At 41.6% G+C, this 22,690-nt stretch overlaps 2 protein-coding genes across 5 annotated transcripts in view; one reads left to right on the forward strand and one right to left on the reverse strand.

Moving 5' to 3' along the window:
- Positions 1-1,886, reverse strand: part of otud7a (OTU deubiquitinase 7A) — a 41,007-nt gene extending 39,121 nt beyond the window's left edge. The window contains exon 1 of one of the 3 annotated variants that reach the window (XM_054776671.1): positions 1,767-1,886. The gene's annotated coding sequence lies outside the window, so the exon portion shown is untranslated. Of the gene's footprint in view, positions 1-627; positions 775-1,766 lie in introns of those variants that run through there. The other 2 variants (XM_054776670.1, XM_054776672.1) reach the window with 2 other exon arrangements.
- On the forward strand, positions 1,714-20,054 carry LOC129181450 (proprotein convertase subtilisin/kexin type 5). 2 transcript variants are annotated; one of them, XM_054776668.1, is made up of 16 exons: positions 1,714-1,985; positions 7,220-7,423; positions 7,607-7,675; positions 7,830-7,872; positions 11,407-11,552; positions 12,009-12,203; positions 12,676-12,762; positions 12,835-13,033; positions 13,981-14,204; positions 14,281-14,523; positions 15,036-15,281; positions 15,667-15,862; positions 16,641-16,846; positions 16,970-17,070; positions 17,765-17,936; positions 18,008-20,054. In XM_054776668.1, exons 1-16 carry the CDS (start codon positions 1,778-1,780, stop codon positions 18,379-18,381), a joined length of 2,913 nt encoding a protein of 970 aa, XP_054632643.1. In that variant the 5' UTR covers positions 1,714-1,777; the 3' UTR covers positions 18,382-20,054. The 2 variants fall into 2 exon arrangements, with proteins under 2 accessions (XP_054632643.1, XP_054632644.1); XM_054776669.1 differs by lacking the exons at positions 1,714-1,985; positions 7,830-7,872 and having other exon boundaries at positions 7,380-7,423.
- The last annotated feature ends 2,636 nt before the right edge of the window (positions 20,055-22,690 follow it).

Consider the following 22,690-nt stretch of genomic DNA (forward strand, 5'->3'; position numbering starts at 1 on the left):
GAGATAGAGATGTGGAATGTAAAAATGATAAAAGGTTGCAAAATATAGTGCAGTGAATGTGTTGAATTAGTGGCTTCGTCATACCTTGAGACACTCATTGATGACAGACACCATAAACCAGGCCATTGGTTGAAGAAATGCATGAGGACCAGTTTATAAACTACTAATTCTGCATTTCTATATTAAGACATGCAGCTGATCATATCTATGACACAAAAAGTGCTATTGATCTTCTATATACAGTATGTGTGGGTACACATTCCAGTTCAGTGAGCTAATGCTTTAGTGCTCTGAAAAAGGGCCACCATCCCAAAAATACAACTGTCACATGTTATATTGCTACTGTACAACACAAAAAGCTCAATGTGACTAAGCACACAGAGCCTCACATCATTATCTACGGCGCCCAAGTCTCCACGATCACTCGTCATAATGTGCGTGCATGTTTGAGCCTCAAGCCTAAAATAAAAGCTAAGTTGAATGCATCGAGGTACGTAGACGCATATAATGACAGGTGCACCTGTCCGCAGTGCTAACCTATTGTGCTCGGCAGCCGTAGAGCTCGGCCTGTCGAGACGTGATGGGAACCCCCCTCCTCTACAAAAATTAAAACCCAGTGTGTCTTACCGTTCTGTCGTCAGTCATTGTTCCCCATTGTAACGTTTTCAGTCCAGACCCCTTGACGAACCGTTAATTCCTGGCTGGCCGTCTCCCTCCCACCTCTCTTGGTCTTTCTCTCTCACAGTTGCTCATCCCCATGTCATAGTCCTCCGCTGCAGCAGAGCATTAGCCACACCCCCTCCGGCTGCCGTGTGACGTAAGCCACCGGTAGGCCTGGAACTGGGGAGCACGCACGTACGCAAGCGTGAGCAGGACCCGGAAGCCCACGAGAGGCCGCTGTAGTGCCTGAGTAAAAAGCAAATCGCAATTTTGGACTTCCCAACAAAACAATATAGCGGGTATGTTGTGACACATAGTGGTGGCTTTGCTGCCATTTAAAACTACTTGAAAAACGCATTTGTAAACACTTTACAATATTTTAATTATTTGAATTGTTTATGCACAAACGCTGGTGGCAGGCATTCTTCTGCCAAACCACATAGCTAGCCCCCAAAGTAGCAAACTGTATGAAGGATGTATATTTTTAATTTTTAAATTTCTCTTATTACTCTCTTATTGCTCTCTTATTACTCTTTTTTTTCTCTTTCATTTTTGTCCTGTTTATTTTTAACTATTTTGTGTTTTCCCCGTTAATAATTCACATTGTGTTCGTTTAGTATCTAAATTACTAAACCACAGAGTCCCACTACTTACACTCATAAACCGGGTCCGACCTAGATTTACTTTTATGGGAAGGGTGGGTCAGCTGATTACACACGCACAGATTTTGAATGCTTGCATGCAGTGCATATTCACATACAGTGTATAAACATGCTAAGCTACATATATGTATACAGTATATCGATCATTTGTGCATATTGACCAATGCATACGCATTCATATATTTAAGCGCACAAATCTATTTATCTAATGTGCGCATATTGACCACTTCCTACTGAATGAACAGGTCTAGCAAGTTAGAGTATTAGTGGGCTAGTATGTGTGTGTGTGCGTGTGTGTGTGTGTGTGTGTGTGTGTGTGTGTGCGTGCGTGCGTGAGTGAGTGAGTGAGTGAGCGAGTGAGTCAGTGCTTCACTTGCGGCATGCACTGCGTCGGTCAGCAGCACTGCCTTGTCTTCCCCACTTGCTGTTAACGTAATTTGTCACCTGCCACAGCTATGAGGTCCTTCTTCGCATTGCTCTTCTTCTCAGGTGCGATCCAGTTCATTTTCCTCCTATGTTGCTGTGTTTCTCTTGCTGGCTGCAAAGCATCATCGCCTTGCCCAAGTGGACAGTTTATGCTGAAGAGCCAGTGTGTCCTCTGCCATCCCACCTGCTCCGAGTGCCAGGGACATGAGCTGTTTGAATGTACTACCTGTGGCGTGGGTGAGTAAGGATGTCCTGCTTGCAACACAGCAAAGTTTGATTGAGTAATGAAAAAGCATATACGTTTGCATATGGAATGGGACTCATACTTTTTTTTACAATGAGTGACGATTACATCCTTGTTGAAGCCTTGCTACTCCTATGTGTATGAGGGCATAATTCGATTATTGTTTTATAGATGGCATAATTAGATTATTGTTTTATTATTGGTTCATGTATTTCCTTCTATTTGAGATAGAACAGAACAACAGATAACAGAAAAGAGAGATGATAACATTCCTGTCAGATGTATTTGAGATGTAACGGATGACCACAGGTACAGTACATGTTGTTCACTTCCTGTATTCCACGTAATATTTTTCCGTATAATAATAAGTGAATAATAAATAAATAATAAAGAATAAAAAACAATCATGACAGAACAATAAGTATAATAATCAAGACTCTTCTGCCTTATATTTAGCAAACATCAACTGCTTGCATCGTGTTTTGAATTTGCTCATCTTGGTACATTGTTTGAGTTCATTACTCAATCCGTTCCATAATTTAATTCCGCATACTGAAATGCTGTGGGTTTTCAGTGTAGTTCTCACATATAAGTGTTTTAAATTTAATTTTCCTCTCATTTTCCTCCTTTGTGGTTTAACTTTTACCCTTGTTAAAATAATCAGAGGTGCCCTTTCCAGCATCTCCAGTCACAGCGGTACCATTGAAATTCTTTAAAAAATGTAGGTGTGATCATTTTTCTCCAGCTTTTTTGGTGTAATCTGATCTTGTTAGAATAGGCTCTTTGTTAATCTGAGGGAAAGGAGAAAAAATATCCCCTTTGGCTAGAATTACATGTGTAGTTCACTGGGTTTCACCTCTCTGCCTCACACACACTTGTGGGGTTGTCACAGTTGTGTGTATTCTGGGTATATCTGTCTGTAAGTCACGTTGCAGTATTGTTGTATGTGTAATATACTGTGCAGAACTTTGGTCAGCAGCTTTGATGTTTGTCAAAGAGCATCAAAAATCAAGGTCCTTAACATTCTTTGCAGTGTATTGTCAAGTGGTCATCACAGATGTTTGTGTGGAGGAATTTCAATAGAAGGTGCCGCCTGTGGTTACTCTCTTTTTAAGTTAATGCTGTGACCTGGCTGCTTCTAGGGTTGCCTCAGGTTTCGCTGCATGGCCCCTGGAGAATATGAGCCACTAGGGGCAAGCAAGTTTTGTACAATGGCGCAAGGCTTTGCATCAAAATTTTAGGTTGTTCGTTAGACACTATACTCATGGGTTATGTTTACATATGCACAATATTTCTGTATTAACCCTAATATAGTACATATTCAGAAAACTTATGAGACATGTAAAAGCCTTTTTCCAAATTAGGGCTCCGGTTATTAAAAAGCGATTTCAACCCGCAAAAGGATTGTGGCACTGAACGGAGAAAAATATATCCTTAAAGACATGCATCGGTGGGCGTGAGTACCGGAACAGTAATATTTTCTATGAGTATCTGGAAAAACATAACAACGAAGCAGATGCCGGAAATTACTTTAATCAGCTAACAGCTAATGAAGCCTATGATGCTATGACAGAAAAGGTAAACACATTTTATTACTGTGCACTTATGGACAGCAAATTGATTAGTCACAACACGATACTCGGTGCAACTTGCACGTTTTTATAGCACCAAGGTAACCAGCATTTGCAGAGGCACGGGACACGCACTGTGTCTTTTCCATAATGCACCATAGTTTGTCAAAGAATGCCCGAGTCTTATGAAAGTTTTATTTCCAGACCACATCTATAAGCTCTGTGATTGCTACCCTTGCTTACCATACCTGGCTGCGAACCTTCATCCAAACTCTCCATTTTGTGATGGGCATAAAAGGGATGCTGACAGGTAGCATAATGATTTCCTTTCGTCGTCTTGTTGTTGTTGATAATATGTGTTTATAAATGGTTTTGATCAGCATATGGCGCTAAACCGCCCAAACAACAAAATCTAACATAAAGGTAAGCATTTTGTCTTCCGGGCTCAGCTTTTTGCCAGGAAACCACTACATTTGACTTTTGTTTTGACATTATGACGTTACCAACAATATTTGGAATATGCTGATTAATAAACTCGAATGTTGATATTGCTTGTCGATGCAAACACATCTTGTCTTAAAGAGAATATTAACCTTAACTGGAATACTGTGTGCATGTAAAGTTAGTGATTGTTTCTGAGGTACGCATTTGATGTTCTTGACAGATAGCTTTTATAATGACATGAGGGAAATTAGTCCATTAGAAAAGTAGCTCATTGACGGTGAATTGAATACGGGCCACGGCGGTGAACCAAATCCCAACCACCAGATTTCCAGGGAGTAAACATACTTCTAAATTATGATTACTACCAAATACCTCTGAATAATGATTTGTTCAATTGTCAGAACAAAACGTTAAGCTTGATAATAGATGTGAAATATCCCCAAATCTCTTATGTTCTTGATGTACTATGTATTCATAGAGCTGCAAACTGAAATAAATAGATAAATCTTGATTTTCAAAAATAAGACCATCACGATAAGCCAGCATACGGGTCACGTTACTCTAGAATAGCGACAATGATCACGTGACACAAGCGTAACAATCCTGAGATGTCATCATAGCAGACTTGTGCATCCATCCATCCATCCATCCATTTTCTATACCGCTTCTCCTCTTGAGGGTCGCGGGGGCATGCTGGAGCTGACTTTGGGCGGCAGGCGAGCTACACCAGTCCAGGTACACTTTGGACCGGTCGCCAGACAATCGCAGGGCACATATAGACAAACAACCATTCACACTCACATTCATACTTATGGACAATATAGAGTCGCCAATTAGCCTAACATGCATGTTTTTGGAATGTGGGAGGAAACCGGAGTACCCGGAGAGAACCTACGCACGCACGGGGAGAACATGCACATGCAACTCCACACAAGGGAGAATCGAACCCAGGTCTTCCCGATCTCCAGACCGTTACTGTGTTGGCCAACATGCTCACCACTAGACCACCGTGCGGCCCAGACTTGTGCAGTTGGGTTAAATTTTTTTTTTTCTTCTTTGTGAGTCTAGCCAGTACATTATCAGGCGACATATCATGCACTGTCTTGAACAAGGGAACCAGTTGGCATTGAGCATGCCTGACTTTAATCAACTATGGTACAGTTGTCCCTCGCCACTTTGCGTTTTGAATTACTATCACAGTTTTGCCAAAATATATAAATTAATTAACTGTGTTGTTTTGTGGTTGAAAACAGCCTATTATTAGCCACAAAATATGCATATTGTATCAAATTTTACATAATTTTTGCCCAAATTAAGCCTTTTCAAGCATAAAAATGGCTATATGAACCAAAATATAAATAAAAGGCATTCAGAAGATGCATGCAAAGATGCTGTGAATGGTACGTAGTCTTCTACCAAGGTCTGTAGGTGTCAGTATCGTTACTGTAATGTTCAGTAAGACACCCAAGTGCCAGACTTGATGGCTGGAACAACAGGCTTTTATTGCAGGTTTGAATGATCTCACAACAGGTACAATAATCCCTAATAAAAACACAGGCTAGTGATGCAGTCGTAACCCAAGCCAAGCTAAAAATCAACTCTGAACCCTCAACTCTGCCCACCACTCAGCTCCACACACAAGCATGATGAGCCTTATTTATGTCTTAAATGGCAAATTTACTCTTATTATATCTAGTATATTGGGTAATACGAGTGTAAAGGTGACTATAGAGGTGTTAGTAATGTTGGTTCAAATAATGATGACATTGGGAACATTAGTGGTTTTAGGCTTTTTGTATATGCATTACCGTAAATCACCGTGTATAAACCGCACTTTTTTTCTACTGGTAAGAAGCAAAAAATCAGGGTGCGGTTTATACATGATGACAGGTCTGTGACCAGACTCGGTACGGGGAGAAATTGACTAGAAGCCCATTTTAAAATAGACGTCTGTGGGTCAGACAGTTGCTTTGACTTTAGCGCCCTCTGCTGTGCAGTTGCTGAAAATGCTTGTGTATGCAATTTCTTTCTAATTTATCTGACGGCTGTCTGTATTTTCACACAGTGAAACGATCTCTTTATACACTGAAGCTAACCTAAGCTTCCAATGTAAAATACAATACAACGTTGGAGTTTATTCAAATTCACACTGAAGCAATGCAGCGTTATGTGTTCTGTACAATACATGTATAACTGATCCGCATGCGCAGAACGCCGCTCTATCACCGCTCGTGTCACCGCTAAACCAACATTCGCTACCGTTAAATCAAGGCTAAAGCAACGCCGGCTTCAGCGGTGCACCGTTAGGACAACGCCCGTGTTTTCTATTTTTTTTTCTCATTTTGTGCGCGGTGACGAGCGTTGTCGAAATTCGGTCCCCTCTTCCTACTGTTCAAGGGACGCTACAGCAAAGTTCGGGCGGTGTGACCGGGCCTGTACCCTCTCAAAATGCCACAACGATCTTTCACCGCAGCGTTCAAACTCTCCGTCTGCCGGTATGCAGAAGAGTTTGGGAACCGGGCAGCAGGACGGCAGCACGGTGTGGACGAGTCAGTCATCCGGCTTTGGAGAGCGGACATCATCGTCAAGTTGACGGCAAACTTTTCTTACATGAATTCCATTGCAGATAAATTGATGGACGGCAGATTTCTCCTTTCATCTTCTTTTTGAAATTGCTCAGTACCTGTACGCATGTTGATTTGAAATGAAAGAGTTGGCAAGCATTTATGAACTAAAATTTTTTTTTTCCCCGCCGTGAGCCTGAAAATGGTGGTGCAGTTAATACACAGGTGCAGTGATTTACGGTACCCTGCCTAAACTGGTACATTTTCAAGCCGGTGCTCGCACGAATGGAGACCCCTCTAGTCTAATAAATTTAAATGTATTGTTTTTTACATTTAAATTATTGTTATACTGTACTGTATGTTTGTTTAAAATCATGTTTGAGACAAAGTGTGGGACAGTGGCTTACTTGATTCATTTTGCTTTCAATGGCACTGAAGTTGGCTTTTTTTTATTTTAAAGTGCTGTGTTGCACTGACATCTCACATTTTGAAAACCACATAGAAACTCCTTTTATCTACAACATTTTTGGGAAAGGGATTCCATGTAGGGATTTCTTAAGGTTAATGGTACTGTATTGTCCTTGGAGAACAAAATGGATTGAAAATTGGATGGAAACAGGTGTGTTGTCTTCTTTTCCTCCTGCTCAGATGAAGATGGACAGGAACGTTTCCTCCACCAAGGTCGCTGTCGGACACACTGCCCACGGGGACTGTATCCTGACAGGGGTCACTATGCCTGCCTGCCCTGCATAGCCAATTGTGAACTCTGCACAGATGGCAACATATGTGCCAAATGTCGAGAACACTACAAACTCCATAATGGTTTCTGCCAAACTGCACTCTGTGATATAGGTAAACGGGAAGCGGAATCTTTTGTACAGTTGCATGTTAGACCTTTTAGAAATGTATTAGACACACTATTATTTAAATGTGATCATTCACCTAATTCATTGTATTAGTCATGTAACTCAAAAACGACATAGGGAAGTCATTAAAAATGCTACAGATGGTAAGATTTGCATGTCTGTGTTCCAGGACAGGTTCAGGATCCTGATACAGGCGAGTGTATTGACTGTGAGATAGGCTGCAAAACATGTTCCACAGGTAAAAGTCACTCGTACTTTGACCTTCTTATGTATCGGTGCATTGAAGGGCATTTATGTCTATTAAAAGCTCGTTTGCGACATTACTCAGTGCATCTACTGTTAGATTTTCTGAAGAAATTCTTATTCGTCATCCTTCCCTTTATTTTTCACAGAAAAGCCTGAGATTTGCAACAGCTGTGCCGAAGGTTATTTTCTGTGAGTTTTTTGTTCCTTTCATTTTATCTTTGAGTGAGTGACAGTTTATTTCTCCTCAAATGCCCCTCTTTCATGATGAAGGTGTCTTCGGAAATTACTCTGGTTATGTAACATTTAATTTTAGACTTTTAAGATAAAATGGGAAGACCTTGGAGGAGAAAGTTTGTTCTTTTTTTTGCTTTAAAAATGGATTCATAATATTGCAAAAATAATGGAACCTTCAAATCAAGTGTCTCTAATATCAAAGCATTTTCATAGTAAATAATGAAAAGTGAATCAATTAATTACGGTACCTCTGCCAAGCGCAAGCGCGTTTGTTTGTTTGTTTGTTTGTGTTCAAAATAACTTGGAAAGTTCTGAATGAATTTGGATGAAATTTGCAGGAATTGTTGGAAATGGGATATGGAAAAAGTGATTACATTTTGGGGATGATCCGGATCACTGTCTGGATCCAGGGATTTTTTAAAGGTTCTTTAACATTGCAAGATAGGACCATTTTTGGCATTTGTGCATATAACTCCACAAAAAATGGTCAGAGCACTTGGGAAAAAATACAGGACAAGTTTCCAACAGCTTCTACAAAATATCAAAGACTCTTCCAAAAAATGTAGGATTATTGTTTTGGTGTGAATCCCAATATGTGGGGGAACTATGGTGCTAATTTCTGTGCTCTCCGAGTGCTTCTCTTGTTTACCTTTCCCTGCTTGGAGCATCTAAGCTACGCCCCACACGCATGCTCACTGTGTTGGATAATATCGCATTGACATTACACTAAACACAACATTTAGGTAGAATGCAATCTTGACTGACTTATTCTTATCTTTCAGACACAGTGTCTCAGACATAGTAGGCACGGGTGGGTGAGGAGCCTTTGCTAAGCTGTGACGGTGTGAAGGTGTCGATGTCATGTTTTTCATATCTAAAGTTACGTTCGCTTTCATTTCTGGTTCTATGGTTATCATCACACCTTTCCTTTTTGCCATCAGTGGTACCCGTCTATGGTGGCATCACAAAAAAAGCATGAAAAGTAAAACATAATTGCAGAGTTAATCATTTAATGCTCAGTGAGCTGAAGTCACAGAAAGCATTTCTTGGTCGGACAACTTTTAGAGCGACTTCAGAAATTCCATTTCAGGTTGCTCAGAAATAATGACCCCTTAAAATGACTTTGTGTTACAAATGAAGTTATACTGTATACAGTATTTCCAAGTTGTTTTCTATGTTTTTAATGTTTTACTCCCCACCAAAATATCTCACTTTCACTATGGATCACCAGTTAGAGAGCTTATACAGACCTCCGATTGTTTGCTTCCCCCCCACTTTCTGGTATCATGTGAGTCAGGTTACCCTCTATTCAGAAAGAGCCACTGTTACCTGAGCCAATGTGGAGCTTAGAGGGAATGGTTTGCTTCAAACAAATAATAATAGTAGGTGTGTGCAAAGAGAGCAAGGTGGCTGGTGCGTTAATATCAGGTGCACCACCTTGTTGTAACCACTCGTATATCACAGCAGCAGGTGATTGTAAAGTAAAAGTCAACAGTTGTCACTCGTTTTACTTCACTACTTTGGAATGTGACATTTACATTCATCAGGGTCCCCACGGGGTCTTGAAAAGTCTTTAAAAGTCTCAAATCCAATCATTTGAATTTAAGGCCTTAAAACGTCTAAAATTCTTTAAAAATCTCATAAAAAGTCTTAAATACAATTTTGAAAGGTCTTAAAAATGTATTCACGGTACTTTTATTTGAAACAAAAGTATATAAACTTCAGTCTTGCTTTTAAATGTTTTCGATATTTGAGGACTATAACATAAGTACAAAACAAAACTAAAGTACCTGTGCAGCCCAGGCAGTATTTATCAAGCTAGTGTGCTGTGCTAGTTTCTTCCTAACTAATGTTAGGTAAGGGTGAAGAAGAAAACAGCATTTGGCAAATGAAAATGTTTAAGAACTTAATTAATGGTCCCTGATTGCTTCAACAAAAACAGATGGAGAATGTCCTATGGGGTATATGGTAATTGCCTTTTCTGTTGAGATCTAAGGCACTAATGTAAAAGTGATGAGTGTGGTCGAGTAGCCTCACTTTAAAAAAACATGATGGATACTTGGTATTTATTCACATACCTTCACCTCTAAGGAAATAATAAATGACTTAGATAACACTCAAGTTTGTTTTATCGCCTGACGCCTAACTTCATGGTGCACCTCCAGCATATTTTACGTAACGTACATGCACACAGAAAGGACACCGTGTTGCTTTGGTAATGCTGTTGTGCCGTGGCGGAATGGAGAGTTTAATATTTGCACAGAGGGATCCTCAAACATCCCGCAGTTTCTCAAGTGGTGCGTTTCCAGAGACAGCGTTGGGTCTGCACCAGCTGCTATTGTTGCGTGACTTGATGGATGCTGTGTGGCGCCTCCAGCTGTTCCCCCTCAAACAACTAGTGCATCTTAGTGCCACGGCAACGCCGCAAGAGATTGTGGCCTGGGCTGCCAGCGGTCAGACTTTCATAAGGGGAAGTTGGCACACACTGAGAGGATTAGTGGATTGTGGTTGTTGAGTTTCTTACCTTTTAGAATTTGTCTTTTTAGGACGAAAGTGGAACCTCCAACTAATATTTTGTGGAAAGGTATGCATCAAATGTTCAAACCATCATTATGCGTGACGTCACATGAGACGTCACCAAATCTATTGTGGCTTCAGTTTAGGGAGCATTTTAAGGATTAACTCCAGTTGTGCAGTGGTCTTATTCTTTGTTTTTTTTCAGGGTATCCTGATGTTATCACAAAAGCGTACTAGTAGTGATAGCAACAATAAAAACTGTATGATAACCATAGAACCAAAAAAATTAACAAAAAAAAAAGAGTCTGGCTACTTATTACTTGGGAAGCAATACAATTAAATGAGTATCAATTACATACACACATTGATTTTACCAGGCAGATGCTAACATAAACACACCTACAATATACTCCACACACACACCTATTAATTCCAGGAATACTTATAAAATGCAACTAGATGCAAATATCTTCCTCTTCTTTCTCCATTATGACCCTGCGAGATGTCGTCAAAGGACAGTTTCTTTATTTTTTTTTTTTAGCTCAGATCAGCCCCAGAGGACAGGAAGGACAGGTTAATGATTCCCTCTGAGCTGCAAATAAAATGCCAAATAATTATTTGTATTAAGAGGAAAGAAAACAGAAGCACAATAAGACGGGGAAAAAAAGCTATTGGAAATTCTATTGCCAAAACAACTTGCAGGTGTGGATGTTTTTATCTTTTTTCCGGTGTCATTTCATCTAGCTTTACGTGGGCGGCAACGGCCTGTATCAGCATTCATCTTCTATTGTGTCACTTTGAAAGGCCCATTTAAAATGTCACAAAAGGCCAACATATTGGCTTTTAAAAATTTGTCAATAATTAATTGTTTGAGTTTTGCGCACGTAGACTATGCTTGGATTCTTATTGAGTATGAGTAAATATTGTGATGGATATTAATCTTTGGTCGTTTATTAACCTTTTCCCTCACAGTTTCAGACACCAGTGTCGCAAACACTGCCCCAGAAGCACATATGAGGACTGGGGCAGGGGTGTGTGTCTTCCCTGCCCCACACCATGCACAGACTGCAGAAGTGATGCACGCTGTCTTGCCTGCCAGCCTGGTTACTTCTTAAATGGTACCACATTTGATGTTTTCTGCATGTTCTTTGCTTACTACTATTTTCTGATGTCTATACCGTACTATAGTGTCTGTACATCCAATCACTGTGGACATGGCAATGATCACTTGACACTCACAGGTCTTCATTTGTATTGCAAATCATGTTGGTGTACACAAATGTAAAACATGTGATATGCAAACATGTGATATGATTTAAAGTTGGCAGGTTAGGTTGTCTTCACTATGGCCACTTGTGTAAAACTGTCAATTATAAATGCAGTCAATAATCATGAAAGACAAACGTCACTTAGTTCGATGGCTTACGTTACAATTATTGAAAATTATGTGTATGGGAAACTGCTAAATTAGATGCAATATAACAAAAAAATATTCAATAAAAATCTGTAATTGAATTAAATATTTTTTCCAATACAGATCAATTGTCAAGTGTCTGTTGTCTCTACACTGTTAGGAGACCATTGTGTTAAACAGTGCCCACAACAAACCTTCAGTGACACCACCGGATGGCGCTGTGAATCTTGCCACAGCTCCTGCCAGACATGCCATGGGCCTCGGTCAACAGATTGTGACATTTGTCTTGCGGGGAACCTTCCTCTGTATGGGCAGTGCCCTCTGGCTAACTGCCCAATGGGGCACTACTTTGATGGTAAGACTTATTTATAGACATTAATGTGGCTAATTTTCCCTTTATAGACGCTAGTATTTGAGGTAAGTACCAGACATACGAGATTACTGATGACCTGGGTTCATTCTTTGATGGTTGGTGTCTTTCTCGAGAACACTTGAGCAGAGTGGAGGCTTGCTCCTGGCACAGGTTTGAATCCTCTTGAGAGACCTTTGCGTTCTAGGCACACCCACGTGCTCATCCAAGAGCCGCTTTAGTGGCACAGTTCCAGAAAGCTTAGCTCCTGCACCCACATTGATCTTTGAAGCACCAATAATGTCATTATCAACCATGCTATTAATCTGAAGCATTTTTTTTAATATCATATTTATATACAGTATCTCACTAAAGTGACTACACCAATCACATTTCAGCAAGGATTTTCATCAAAGGTGTGTACTGTTTGTATTTGGTTTATGCATGTATAAATTCCATTGTCTGTTTTGTATTCCAGCTGAATATGCGAAATGTCACACATGTGACATGTCCTGCAAGACCTGCTTTGGTCCACAAGCACTGGATTGTTCCTCATGTTTCCAAGGTATCAAGCATCTTCTGTTATGCAGTTCATTTCCAAACAGTATGTCACTCACTGGACATTGTGGTGTCACAGGCTATTTCCTGGACCAGGAAAGTTCTTGTGTGTTGCAGTGCCCCAGCGGCTCCTACGCTAACTCTGCCACTCAGCTGTGTGAGAACTGCTCGCCTAACTGCGAGGCCTGCGTGGGTTCCAGCGATAACTGCATCAGCTGCTCCAAAGGCAGCTTTAAGCTATTTCTCCACCAGGGGAGGTGCTGGTCAAATTGCCCAGAGTAAGCTGCAAAAACACTTTTATCATTGCCTCACATGCCAGTTCCCTAGCTATTATGTGTTGTTGTTGAGTAACAATGCCAAAGAAAGATATTGCCCGAGGACTACGATCCCACATATCATGAAAACATGCTGCTCATTGGCTATGAGTAGTATGAGGATGACATAAAAAAAAAAAAACTGAGTGGATACATAGTATGATCCTTCATCGATACCAGAGTAACATTACTCTTTGATTGAGTAAGAATCTGTTGAGAAATAGTGATGCTATTGTGTGCCATTAAAGGGTTTAGCATTTTGCATTTTATCATGCAGAATTACAAATTCCAATTCCCTCCATAATTGGGTGTGAATGTTGGGAAAAGATGTCGCTCCGAGAAGTATCTAGATGACATCAGAGCTATCTGGTTGGACAGGCTTTGATGTGATGCCATGACATCATTGCTGCATTATTACGATTCCGTCTATGTTCTTGTAAATCCATATTGACCCAAATGTAAGACAACTATGACCCTCTTTTTCAAGGCCAAAAAAATGATAGATGGCAATAAAAAGGATTTCTTATTGCTTAGCTGGACAGGTGTTCAGTCACTCTGCTTCATTGACCAACTCCTCTGTTGTTTGTTAACTTGCCCAACCTTTGAGACACTCGCGGCAGCACCTCTCCAGGTCACTGGTGTGTGTGTGTATATGTGTGTGTGAGTGACAGGAAGAAAAGCTTTGCTCTCACTGGAAAGAAGTCGTTTGGCGCCACCTGCTGGTTTGCATGTAAATCTTTAGACTCCGAATAGAAGACATCTTATTGAAACCTTTTTCTGTGGAAAACATACCTCCTTATATTCTAGTTGAGACAAGTAGAATATAATAATATGAAAGAAGACCTTTTATTTGCCACAAAGCATTCACAGTACTATTAAAAGATAATTGAGTGAATCTTGTGTTCCTCCAGGGGTTACTTTGAGACAGAAGAGGGGTCATGTGATGCCTGTGACAGTTCCTGCCTCACATGTGATGGTGCCAGCACAAAGTGTCTGTCCTGTGCTGATGGCCACTACTTGGAGGGCGGCGTGTGCACCCTCAACTGTTCACTGGGCACTTACCCTGCAGAAGACGGCACCTGCAGGCGCTGCCCCCTTCATTGTGACGTTTGCTCCGATGACAGGACCTGTTACAGTGAGTTACAAAGAAATAAATACACCTTTATGTCATTAAACCCAAAGTTTACCACCTCTCTTCCATATCCCTTCAGAATGTACTTTCTTATACCTGATGCTGAATGGTGCATGTAAAGCTAATTGTCCCATGGGCTACCATGAGGACATTGAGGTGGGACGCTGCGGTCGATGCCACCCGACTTGTGGCAGCTGTTCTGGACCTTTGGCAGATGACTGTGAGAGTTGCTCCACATTCAGTCCCAAACTCTATAAGGGCACATGCTCAAAAGACTGCCCGGCTGGCACCTACTATGAGGACGCAGCTGCAGAGTGTCAAGGTAAGCGTTAGCAATCATGCTAATAATGTCAACACACACATTAGTCACAGCCTCTTCTAGAGCATGTTAATGTGGAACCTCCGAAGTCAAAATGTCCCACAAATTGTACAATTAGGTGTTTTTTGGAAAAAAATATACCTTAAAAGTCAACTTCAGAATCATCCAGGATAAACACCAGACCTGTTTTGCCTTTTCTATAGCGTTTTTTTTTGACAAACATGCATTTTTTAATTCCATCGATACTACTTAAACGCCACTAGGTGGCAGTATCGCTTTGCAAACACTTTCCTCTCCTCTCCATTATTTAAGTACTTGAATTATACAGTGGTGTAACAGGTAGTGTTCTTAAAAAGTTACTTAAGGTATTATAATGGAAACAGTTCATACGTACAGTCACAGTAGATGTATAGTCTACAATCTAATTTCATCCGAAAACAATAACTTTAATTTGTGGTACAGCTTTTATACTGACCCTCATATGCTGCTGAATGACTGTGACTGATTATGTCCAGAGTGCCACCAGACTTGCGCAAGCTGCTCCGGACCAGACCCAAACCAGTGCACCCGGTGCGAAAGGGGCCTTGTGCTGGATCCAAACACACTCCTATGTGGGGTGACCGGTGATAGCGACTGCCCACCGAAGACCTTCCTGCACGACGACCAGTTCACCTGCATGGGCTGCCACCACCACTGCTACTCCTGCGAGGGGCCCGACAGCGATGAATGTCTGACGTGTGACGTCCCCACATACCTTCACAGTGAGTTCTTCTGTTTTTCTTTTTGGGTTTGAAGTCAGAGGATAATATGCTAGTAGAGCATTGAACCACACATCCCATAGTTGACATCATGTTGTATTTCTTTAGACAGCGAGATGTTTGAGACTGAATAAACAGCGCCTCTGCTGGCTGCAGCCAATATTGGCATATTGATGGGATCTAGTGATTATAGCTCTAATTTATGAAATGTTATTATCATGCAATAATAATGCGGGTCGATTTGAAAAGATTTCTCATGTGACTCTTAGAAGAACTTTTTTTCTTGTCAATTTGTATGCCGTATGTACAAGCATCTGACATTTTATTAGATGAAAATGTACTAGTCTGGCTACAAAAGAAGTGTGTGTGTGCATTTGTGTATTTGCAGACAGGACTTGCATGAAGGAGTGTCCGGCTGGTACATACACAACGAGGCAGGAGGCCGACGGAACACAGCTGGGGTTTTGTTTACCGTGTGACGGCGTGTGCGCCACCTGTACAGGGGTGTCACCTAAAGATTGCCTCACGTGCGCCCCTGGATACTTGCGACTCCTTCATCTGTGTGTCAGCCATTGTCCCACAGGGTATGACAATGGATGCCTTGTCGTTGTTTCCCATATTGTTGACTCTTTTTATTGTCTGTTTGCTTTCTCCTCCCTGGAATTGACTTAAGGTCAACATGTCTACCATGAATGTTACTGTCACAGTATGAATCATCAACAGCACAATTATGATCTTAATCCTACTTCCAACATACTGTACAATTTCACCGAAATGTACGTATGCTTCATTAGGTACACCTCTACACAACCTATTTAGAGCCAATGTAAAAATAGTGTAAAATGATCAACTATTCTGCCATTCCAGTGGTCACTTTTATTGATAATATCAGACACATTCATGTTTTAATTTTGATTATCGGCGCAGCATCTTTTTCCTTTCACGTAGTTAAATAATGTAGTCAGTAGAGGTGTGGACTCCAGTCACAATTTTGATGACTTTGGACTTGACAGTATCATCAAAGACTTGGAACATGACTTGGACTTTGACGTCAGTGACTCGGGACTGGACTCAGACTTTAGTCTGATGACTTCAAAATGCTTGAGATTTTCAGTGAATGTGTTGAGTAAAATGTGTTCCCATTCGATCTATTCAATTAACCTGATTGTTATTATGTAATTTCCAGCAAGGCAACATATTTTCTCTTTGAATCTGCCTCATTCAATCTACCTCTCAAACCTATTGCTGTGATTGAATTGTGCATATGTGTGTGTATACGTATTTTTACTATTGTAAAATTGCATCTTATGTATAAATTGACTTGTGTTTTGTTACATATCAACCAATGTGCTTTTATATAAGGTACTACCAAGCTGGCGCCCACTGTGACAAATGCGACCGCTCCTGTGAGATGTGCACAGGTCCGGGTCCCGAGTCCTGCCGGGCTTGTCTCCCTCCTCTTCTGGAGCTGCAGGGAACCAAGTTGTGTGTGGAGCGTTGCCCACAACGCTTCTACCAGCTGGATGACGTGTGCAAGCAGTGCCACATCAGTTGTCACACCTGCACAGGTATCATCCAACACAAAATTTGACTGAAAACAAAGTCAATCACTTGTGCTGTGCTGTGTGTCAATATTTGGTGGCTGCTTTTACAGTTATCCTTACTAGATGACGTGTGTGTGTATTTGGCAGACGCCTCCCCTCGGAGCTGTGTGACGTGCGACATTGGCAGCACGCTGAAGGACAAAGTCTGCTATCCACGCTGTGAGGAGGGGAAGTACTTTAGTGAAGAGGTGTGCCAGTACCAGTGTGATACTACTACATCTTTATTCTTAGCTAACTTATACTTCTAGTGTAGTGTTTCTATTAGTAGCATGTAGTTTAGTGTATTGTATTTGTAGACCTTTATAGGGCAAGGAACCATATTTGATAATAGATTATTCACTATAAGGCAGCAGAATCATGTGACTCTTCAACAAAAGTGTGCTGTAGTGGTTATCACTGATAACTGGCAGGAGAAACATCAGGAAATGCACCCTGGGCTTTGACTTATTTTTATTTACAGTTATTTCTATTGTGTAAGGTGGCTATGATCATTAATAACTGGCAGGAGGAGGAGGAACAGTCACATTAATTATACAACACGTCCATGTCTGGCACCTGACTAAGCTAAATTAGACTAAAACATCATACATTTTCATCGACTTTGATATTTACTGTTTACTGTTATTTTGCGTTGTTTTGTTTATTTCTGTTGTGTAATGTGGCTGTTAACATTAATAACTGGTGGGAGGAACTAGTCCATTGATTATACAACACATCCACAGTGGGTGCCCGTGTGTGTTCTCGAGAGAGAAACGGATGTGGATGACAGAGTTGGCTAATGCTGCTTTTTTGTTGTATGACTAACAATATTTCTGTACATTGTAATGCTTCAGTTGTATTTGCTAGAGGAGATGAATATGATTGTATTGGCTATCTCTGCAGGCAACCTGTGCGCCATGTGACAGCTCATGCAAACACTGCAATGGTCCCAGACCTGACCAGTGTCTTATTTGTCACCAAGATTCTGGCCTTCACGTTGTGGAGAGCCGCTGTGCCCGCTGCTGTCAGGCAGGAGGAAACCATTCACACTGCTGTGTTTGTGACAGCCGCTCAGGTACTCACACCATTTTCATTGGCAATACTTTGACGACCACACGCTACTAAAGGGTCTTTTTTGCATTTTAGCTTTGTGTGTGGAGACCCCACAACTCAAGTTGGGCGACGAGCTTGTAACAGACATGAACATGTCCTCAAGAGTCCTCAAACACACCTCAGCTGCCGCACCTATCGCCCTGCTAGCGGCGCTGGCTTTGGCTCTACTGGTTTTTGCTTTGGTGAAGGCCCGAGCCAGGAAAAGGCTTTGCTGGAAGCAGAGTTACGAGAGACTGAGTGGCAATGCAAACATGCCTCACGGTGTGCCTGAACCGGACAGCGGGGACGAGGTGGACGTGGTGTACACGAGTAGAGGTGGCTCAGTGTATCGGCGTTACAGTTTTATCCACGAGCAGGACGCCAATGCAGATCATGTCGACGAGAGCACTTGTCTCAACCAGCCCTAGACAAGACCCACAAAAGGGCACCCAGAGGACCTGATTAAACAACCGAAAACACTGTAATATGTACGCCAGGTCAGTTGATGGCAATGTCACTTTGGCAGATGTCATGATATCAAGACTGACAATAGGAGGAGTCTTGGTAGTTTAAATGTCAAATGTAATGTTTTTTATGTTTGTTGCTATTTGAATTATAATGTGAATGACTTTTTCCTAAGTTGACAATATATACACTATTTATTTTGAAGTAGCTGTCCCATGCTGGCAGCACTCATGCAGCCCTAAACCATGACACTGCCACTACCATGCTTGGTTTGGAGGCAAGACACAATTACAGTATCTTGGTACTCACTTATGTTGCCAGCTATAACTTGGTATATCCGCTATATAAATTTCGTTGCTATAGTACTGTTCCTTGAGAAGATATACTGTAACAAAAATGGTTGCTGAAATGTGACAGGGGTACTGACTTTTTTCATGTGGTGTACGTTCAGTGTTCTGCCAGTCATCATTTTCATCTGATCCTCAAACTTTGAGAGATTCTTGTCCTCGGTTGTCGTCTTCAAAGCAAGAATCCTGATGACATCTCAGCCAGGATATCTCAGCCAACGTCTGCAGATCAATGTTCATATCAGTCCATGTTATTTTTTAGTGCTAAACTGATCTTCAAGCTTTACATTAGGATCAGTCAAAACAAGAACCTATCCTATGGATTTCAGTACAGGACATCAGGGGACTTTCGACACAACAGGGTAGGAGAAGTGAGCCATCCTAGACTGCTAAACTTCACAACGGTTGCGGCTGGAATGCTACCACCTTTATCCTCACCATAAGCATGTTCAAAGTGGCTGAATACAGTACAGTGCTGGTAAAAACTGGCATTTTCTTTTCATTTTTCAGCGTCAGTGTCCTGTATGAACGGCACTGATGTACAATAAGGGAACAAAGTCCAGTCAACATTCCGCTTACAGTAGTGCCCAAGCTGGACCAGAGGCAGGATCAGGTGTCTACAGAAGTGGTCCCCAACCCCCGGGCCGCGGCCCAGTACCGGGCCGCAGAGAAAGAAAAAATAATTTCCATTATTTCATTTTTTTTGTTTTGTTTTGAAAAGTGTCCGGATTCTCTCTGTTACATCCGTCTGACTTGATGCATGTCCATTTTGTGTGTGCTAACTTGCTCTCGCCGCACAGATAGACTACTACTGTATTCTTAGCATTTTTCTTTCACCTCATATTTGGTCTCAAATTCTGATACTATGTGGGAATGCATAAAGGTAACTTTTGATGACTTATTGAGTGCTAATGTGCATATTTGTCTCAAGTTAATTCATGCTAGCGCACTGCCTTTTACCACACACATCAAACAGCGATGTAATCATCTCTCTGGAAAAACTTGGCTGGAACCTGAACTGGTGGATGGTGGGTCGGCATTCATTTTGTACTTTTAATTTGATGTTATTCATGTCTTAGTTTTACACAATACATAATAAATAAGATTAATTAGATAGATTTAATGTAGAGGATCACATCATCACCCTCCCCATGCACATTCTAAAACTGTATAAATGGCTGGGCAGGGAAAGAATGGGTGCTTTTTGAAGCTCCGCTGTACTAAGGCCCGCTTATCCGAGCAGGCGAACAGGGACAGCAAATAAGCCCAGATATCTGTATTAGTTTGGTTTGTCAGGAATAAATCTTCTGAACTGCAACTGAACTGCCTCCGTCTCCATTTATCCCTCGATAGAACTCTACGCTTCAGTTCTTGGCGCCCAACGTGCGTAAGGGGGAGTTCGGAAGGTGATGTCTTGGATAAGACGACAGGACGTGTTTACGGTCATCCCATTGCTGTTTATCTCCTGAGCGCTCACTTTCTAAAGGTAAGCAGAAAACCTGTTGATTTCGACATCCAAATTTCTGCATATTGGCTTTCCTAAAATACGGAGATGACAGTAAATGGTAAAATGACTGTGTAAAGTGACAAAATATTTAATACCTTGTTATATGAGACTGCTTGGTGTATTGTTGTGAACTGTTTCGGGTTAGAAGCCCTCTGCTGCGACCGGTAAATTACTGTTTGGGTTAGATGCCCTCCGGCGATCTGGTAAAATACCAATGAATAAGGTTGGGTGCCTTTCAGCGGGATCCGATAAAGAACCATTGTGTGATTTCTTTGATATGACGTGGGTGAGTACACTTTTGATGCAAACAGAGGACTTACTGGCAAAGGTACAGGACCAAATTCTAAGTGGTATGGATAAAAAGAGACATGACAAAGAAAAAGAGAAGTTGAAACGTACATGGGCTGAGGTTGAATTGGGCGGTGGACAAACTGTGCACGAACTGTGTAACAAGTTCAAAATGGCAGAAAAGGAGTCATGGAGTTGAGTGAACAAGTTAAGTTGGCGGGATGGGCAGTGAAGTCAAAGATGACGAAAGAACTAGAGGAGGTAGACAAACACAGGATGCGGCTGCATCAGCTGACTTTGGCGGCTATAGCTTTGACTAAAGTGGTGCCGACTCGCACTTCCTCAAACCCACTGGGTTCGGAGTTGAGTGCACTGAGAGCATCATCAGATAGGATCTTACAGGCCAAGACAGACCAACAGAGGGAGTGTTGTTCCATTTATCCTGCTTTGCCCAGCGACAACGTCACATCTCCTACGGCTCCACCGCCGTACGAGGGACATGGCCGGTCATTTCCTGTAATGTGACCGGCTGGTAAAGTTAATGTTGACTTTGACGAAGAGACTAATAAACCCTGGACTGACAAACAACGACGTGGTTACAGAACGGCTCAGTACGGAAAAGACTTGACTGATGGAGACGACCTCTATTGGCAGGCATAGGGATGCCTGGGAGGCCCCGGAAGCACGGACTCGGCAGAACCAGTGCTTCCGATGATTGTGAATGGACAAAAGATACGAGGCTTGGTGGACACTGGGGCGACATTTTCCACCTTGAATGCAAACAGTCACAAATCACAACGGTCTACCAACAGCGTCTCATTGGTGGGCTTCTCGGGGAAACCTCAAATACTGCCGTTTACCAAACCACTGAACACTGACATGGCGGGTCAAAAACTCAAACACAGATTTGTGCACTCTCCAGACACATCGGTTTGTCTCATTGGCCGTGATCTTTTGGCAGCAACTAACGCCACCATCATGTGCGGGAACACCGGACTGTCGGCACACAACTTGACTGTAATACCACCACGAAAGGGTGACAGTGGCTGATGAAAGCACTTCCGACTGCACCGACGGCTGACATCTATTGGGCGGAACTCGATCCCAAAACGCCGACGTCACACGAGGGTGTGTTCAACTCAGTATGTGGAAACCTTGGATCTGCCCTTATTTGCCGCCTGTCGACCCGCTACATTGCACCTTACTTTACGATCGTGATCATGATCAAGTGTATGCCGACAAAATAGCACCATGTTTAGGCGACATGTGGACACTCAAATCGGAAAACATTTATGGAGGCACAGAAGGGGTACGGTGGCGCCCAGATATCTGTATTAGTTTGGTTTGTCAGGAATAAATCTTCTGAACTGGAGTTGAACCGCCTCCGTCTCCATTCATCCCTCGATGGAACTCTACGCTTCAGGATAAAAAAGGAGGGTGTGTTTATTGTGTTTGTATTTTGTTAGCCTATTGCTACTCTTTATTTGTAAAATGAACTAGATTATCTTTCAATGCTTAGTGTAAATGTACCTAATTGATACTGTATTGCTATATTTATTATGAAGCTCAGAAGAGAATAACACTGAGTCATGTTCATGTGAGCCATAGAATAAACACAGCATAATCTATATTGGCTGTTCATTTGTGCTCATTTAAAAAAGTTCTCAATAGCCAAAGTGTGATGGGAGAACTTTGAGAGGCGCTGACCGAGACAAAATATTAAAGTTATTTTATTTTTTAAATTAACAAACCAAGAATCAAGTTTATTTGTAGTTCTAAAAGTAATTAAGGTGTTTTTACTCACTTTTTTGCCTCTCCTACGAGGTCATGTTTTTTTCCTATTCATATCCTAATCATACAAATCATATGCAAATGACATGCAAATTAGACAATGACATCATCTAGGACAACCAGTAGCTAGTTTTCTTGCTGAAAAGTTGGCAACAGAGAACAGCGATGGAGCGAGGGAACACTGTACCTGTTAGAAAGCCCATAATTTACCATGTTTTGTGTTGTTTATGCTTCACTGGTAATGTTTAGATTTGGGTGTTGTTTTGTCCCACAGTGTTCGGCCGTCAGTGAACGCACCGCAGTAGTGTGATGTTGCATCAGTTAAAAACGTCTTTTTTA

The sequence above is a fragment of the Dunckerocampus dactyliophorus genome, chromosome 5 (assembly GCF_027744805.1).
Source record: "Dunckerocampus dactyliophorus isolate RoL2022-P2 chromosome 5, RoL_Ddac_1.1, whole genome shotgun sequence".
Taxonomy (NCBI): domain Eukaryota; kingdom Metazoa; phylum Chordata; class Actinopteri; order Syngnathiformes; family Syngnathidae; genus Dunckerocampus; species Dunckerocampus dactyliophorus.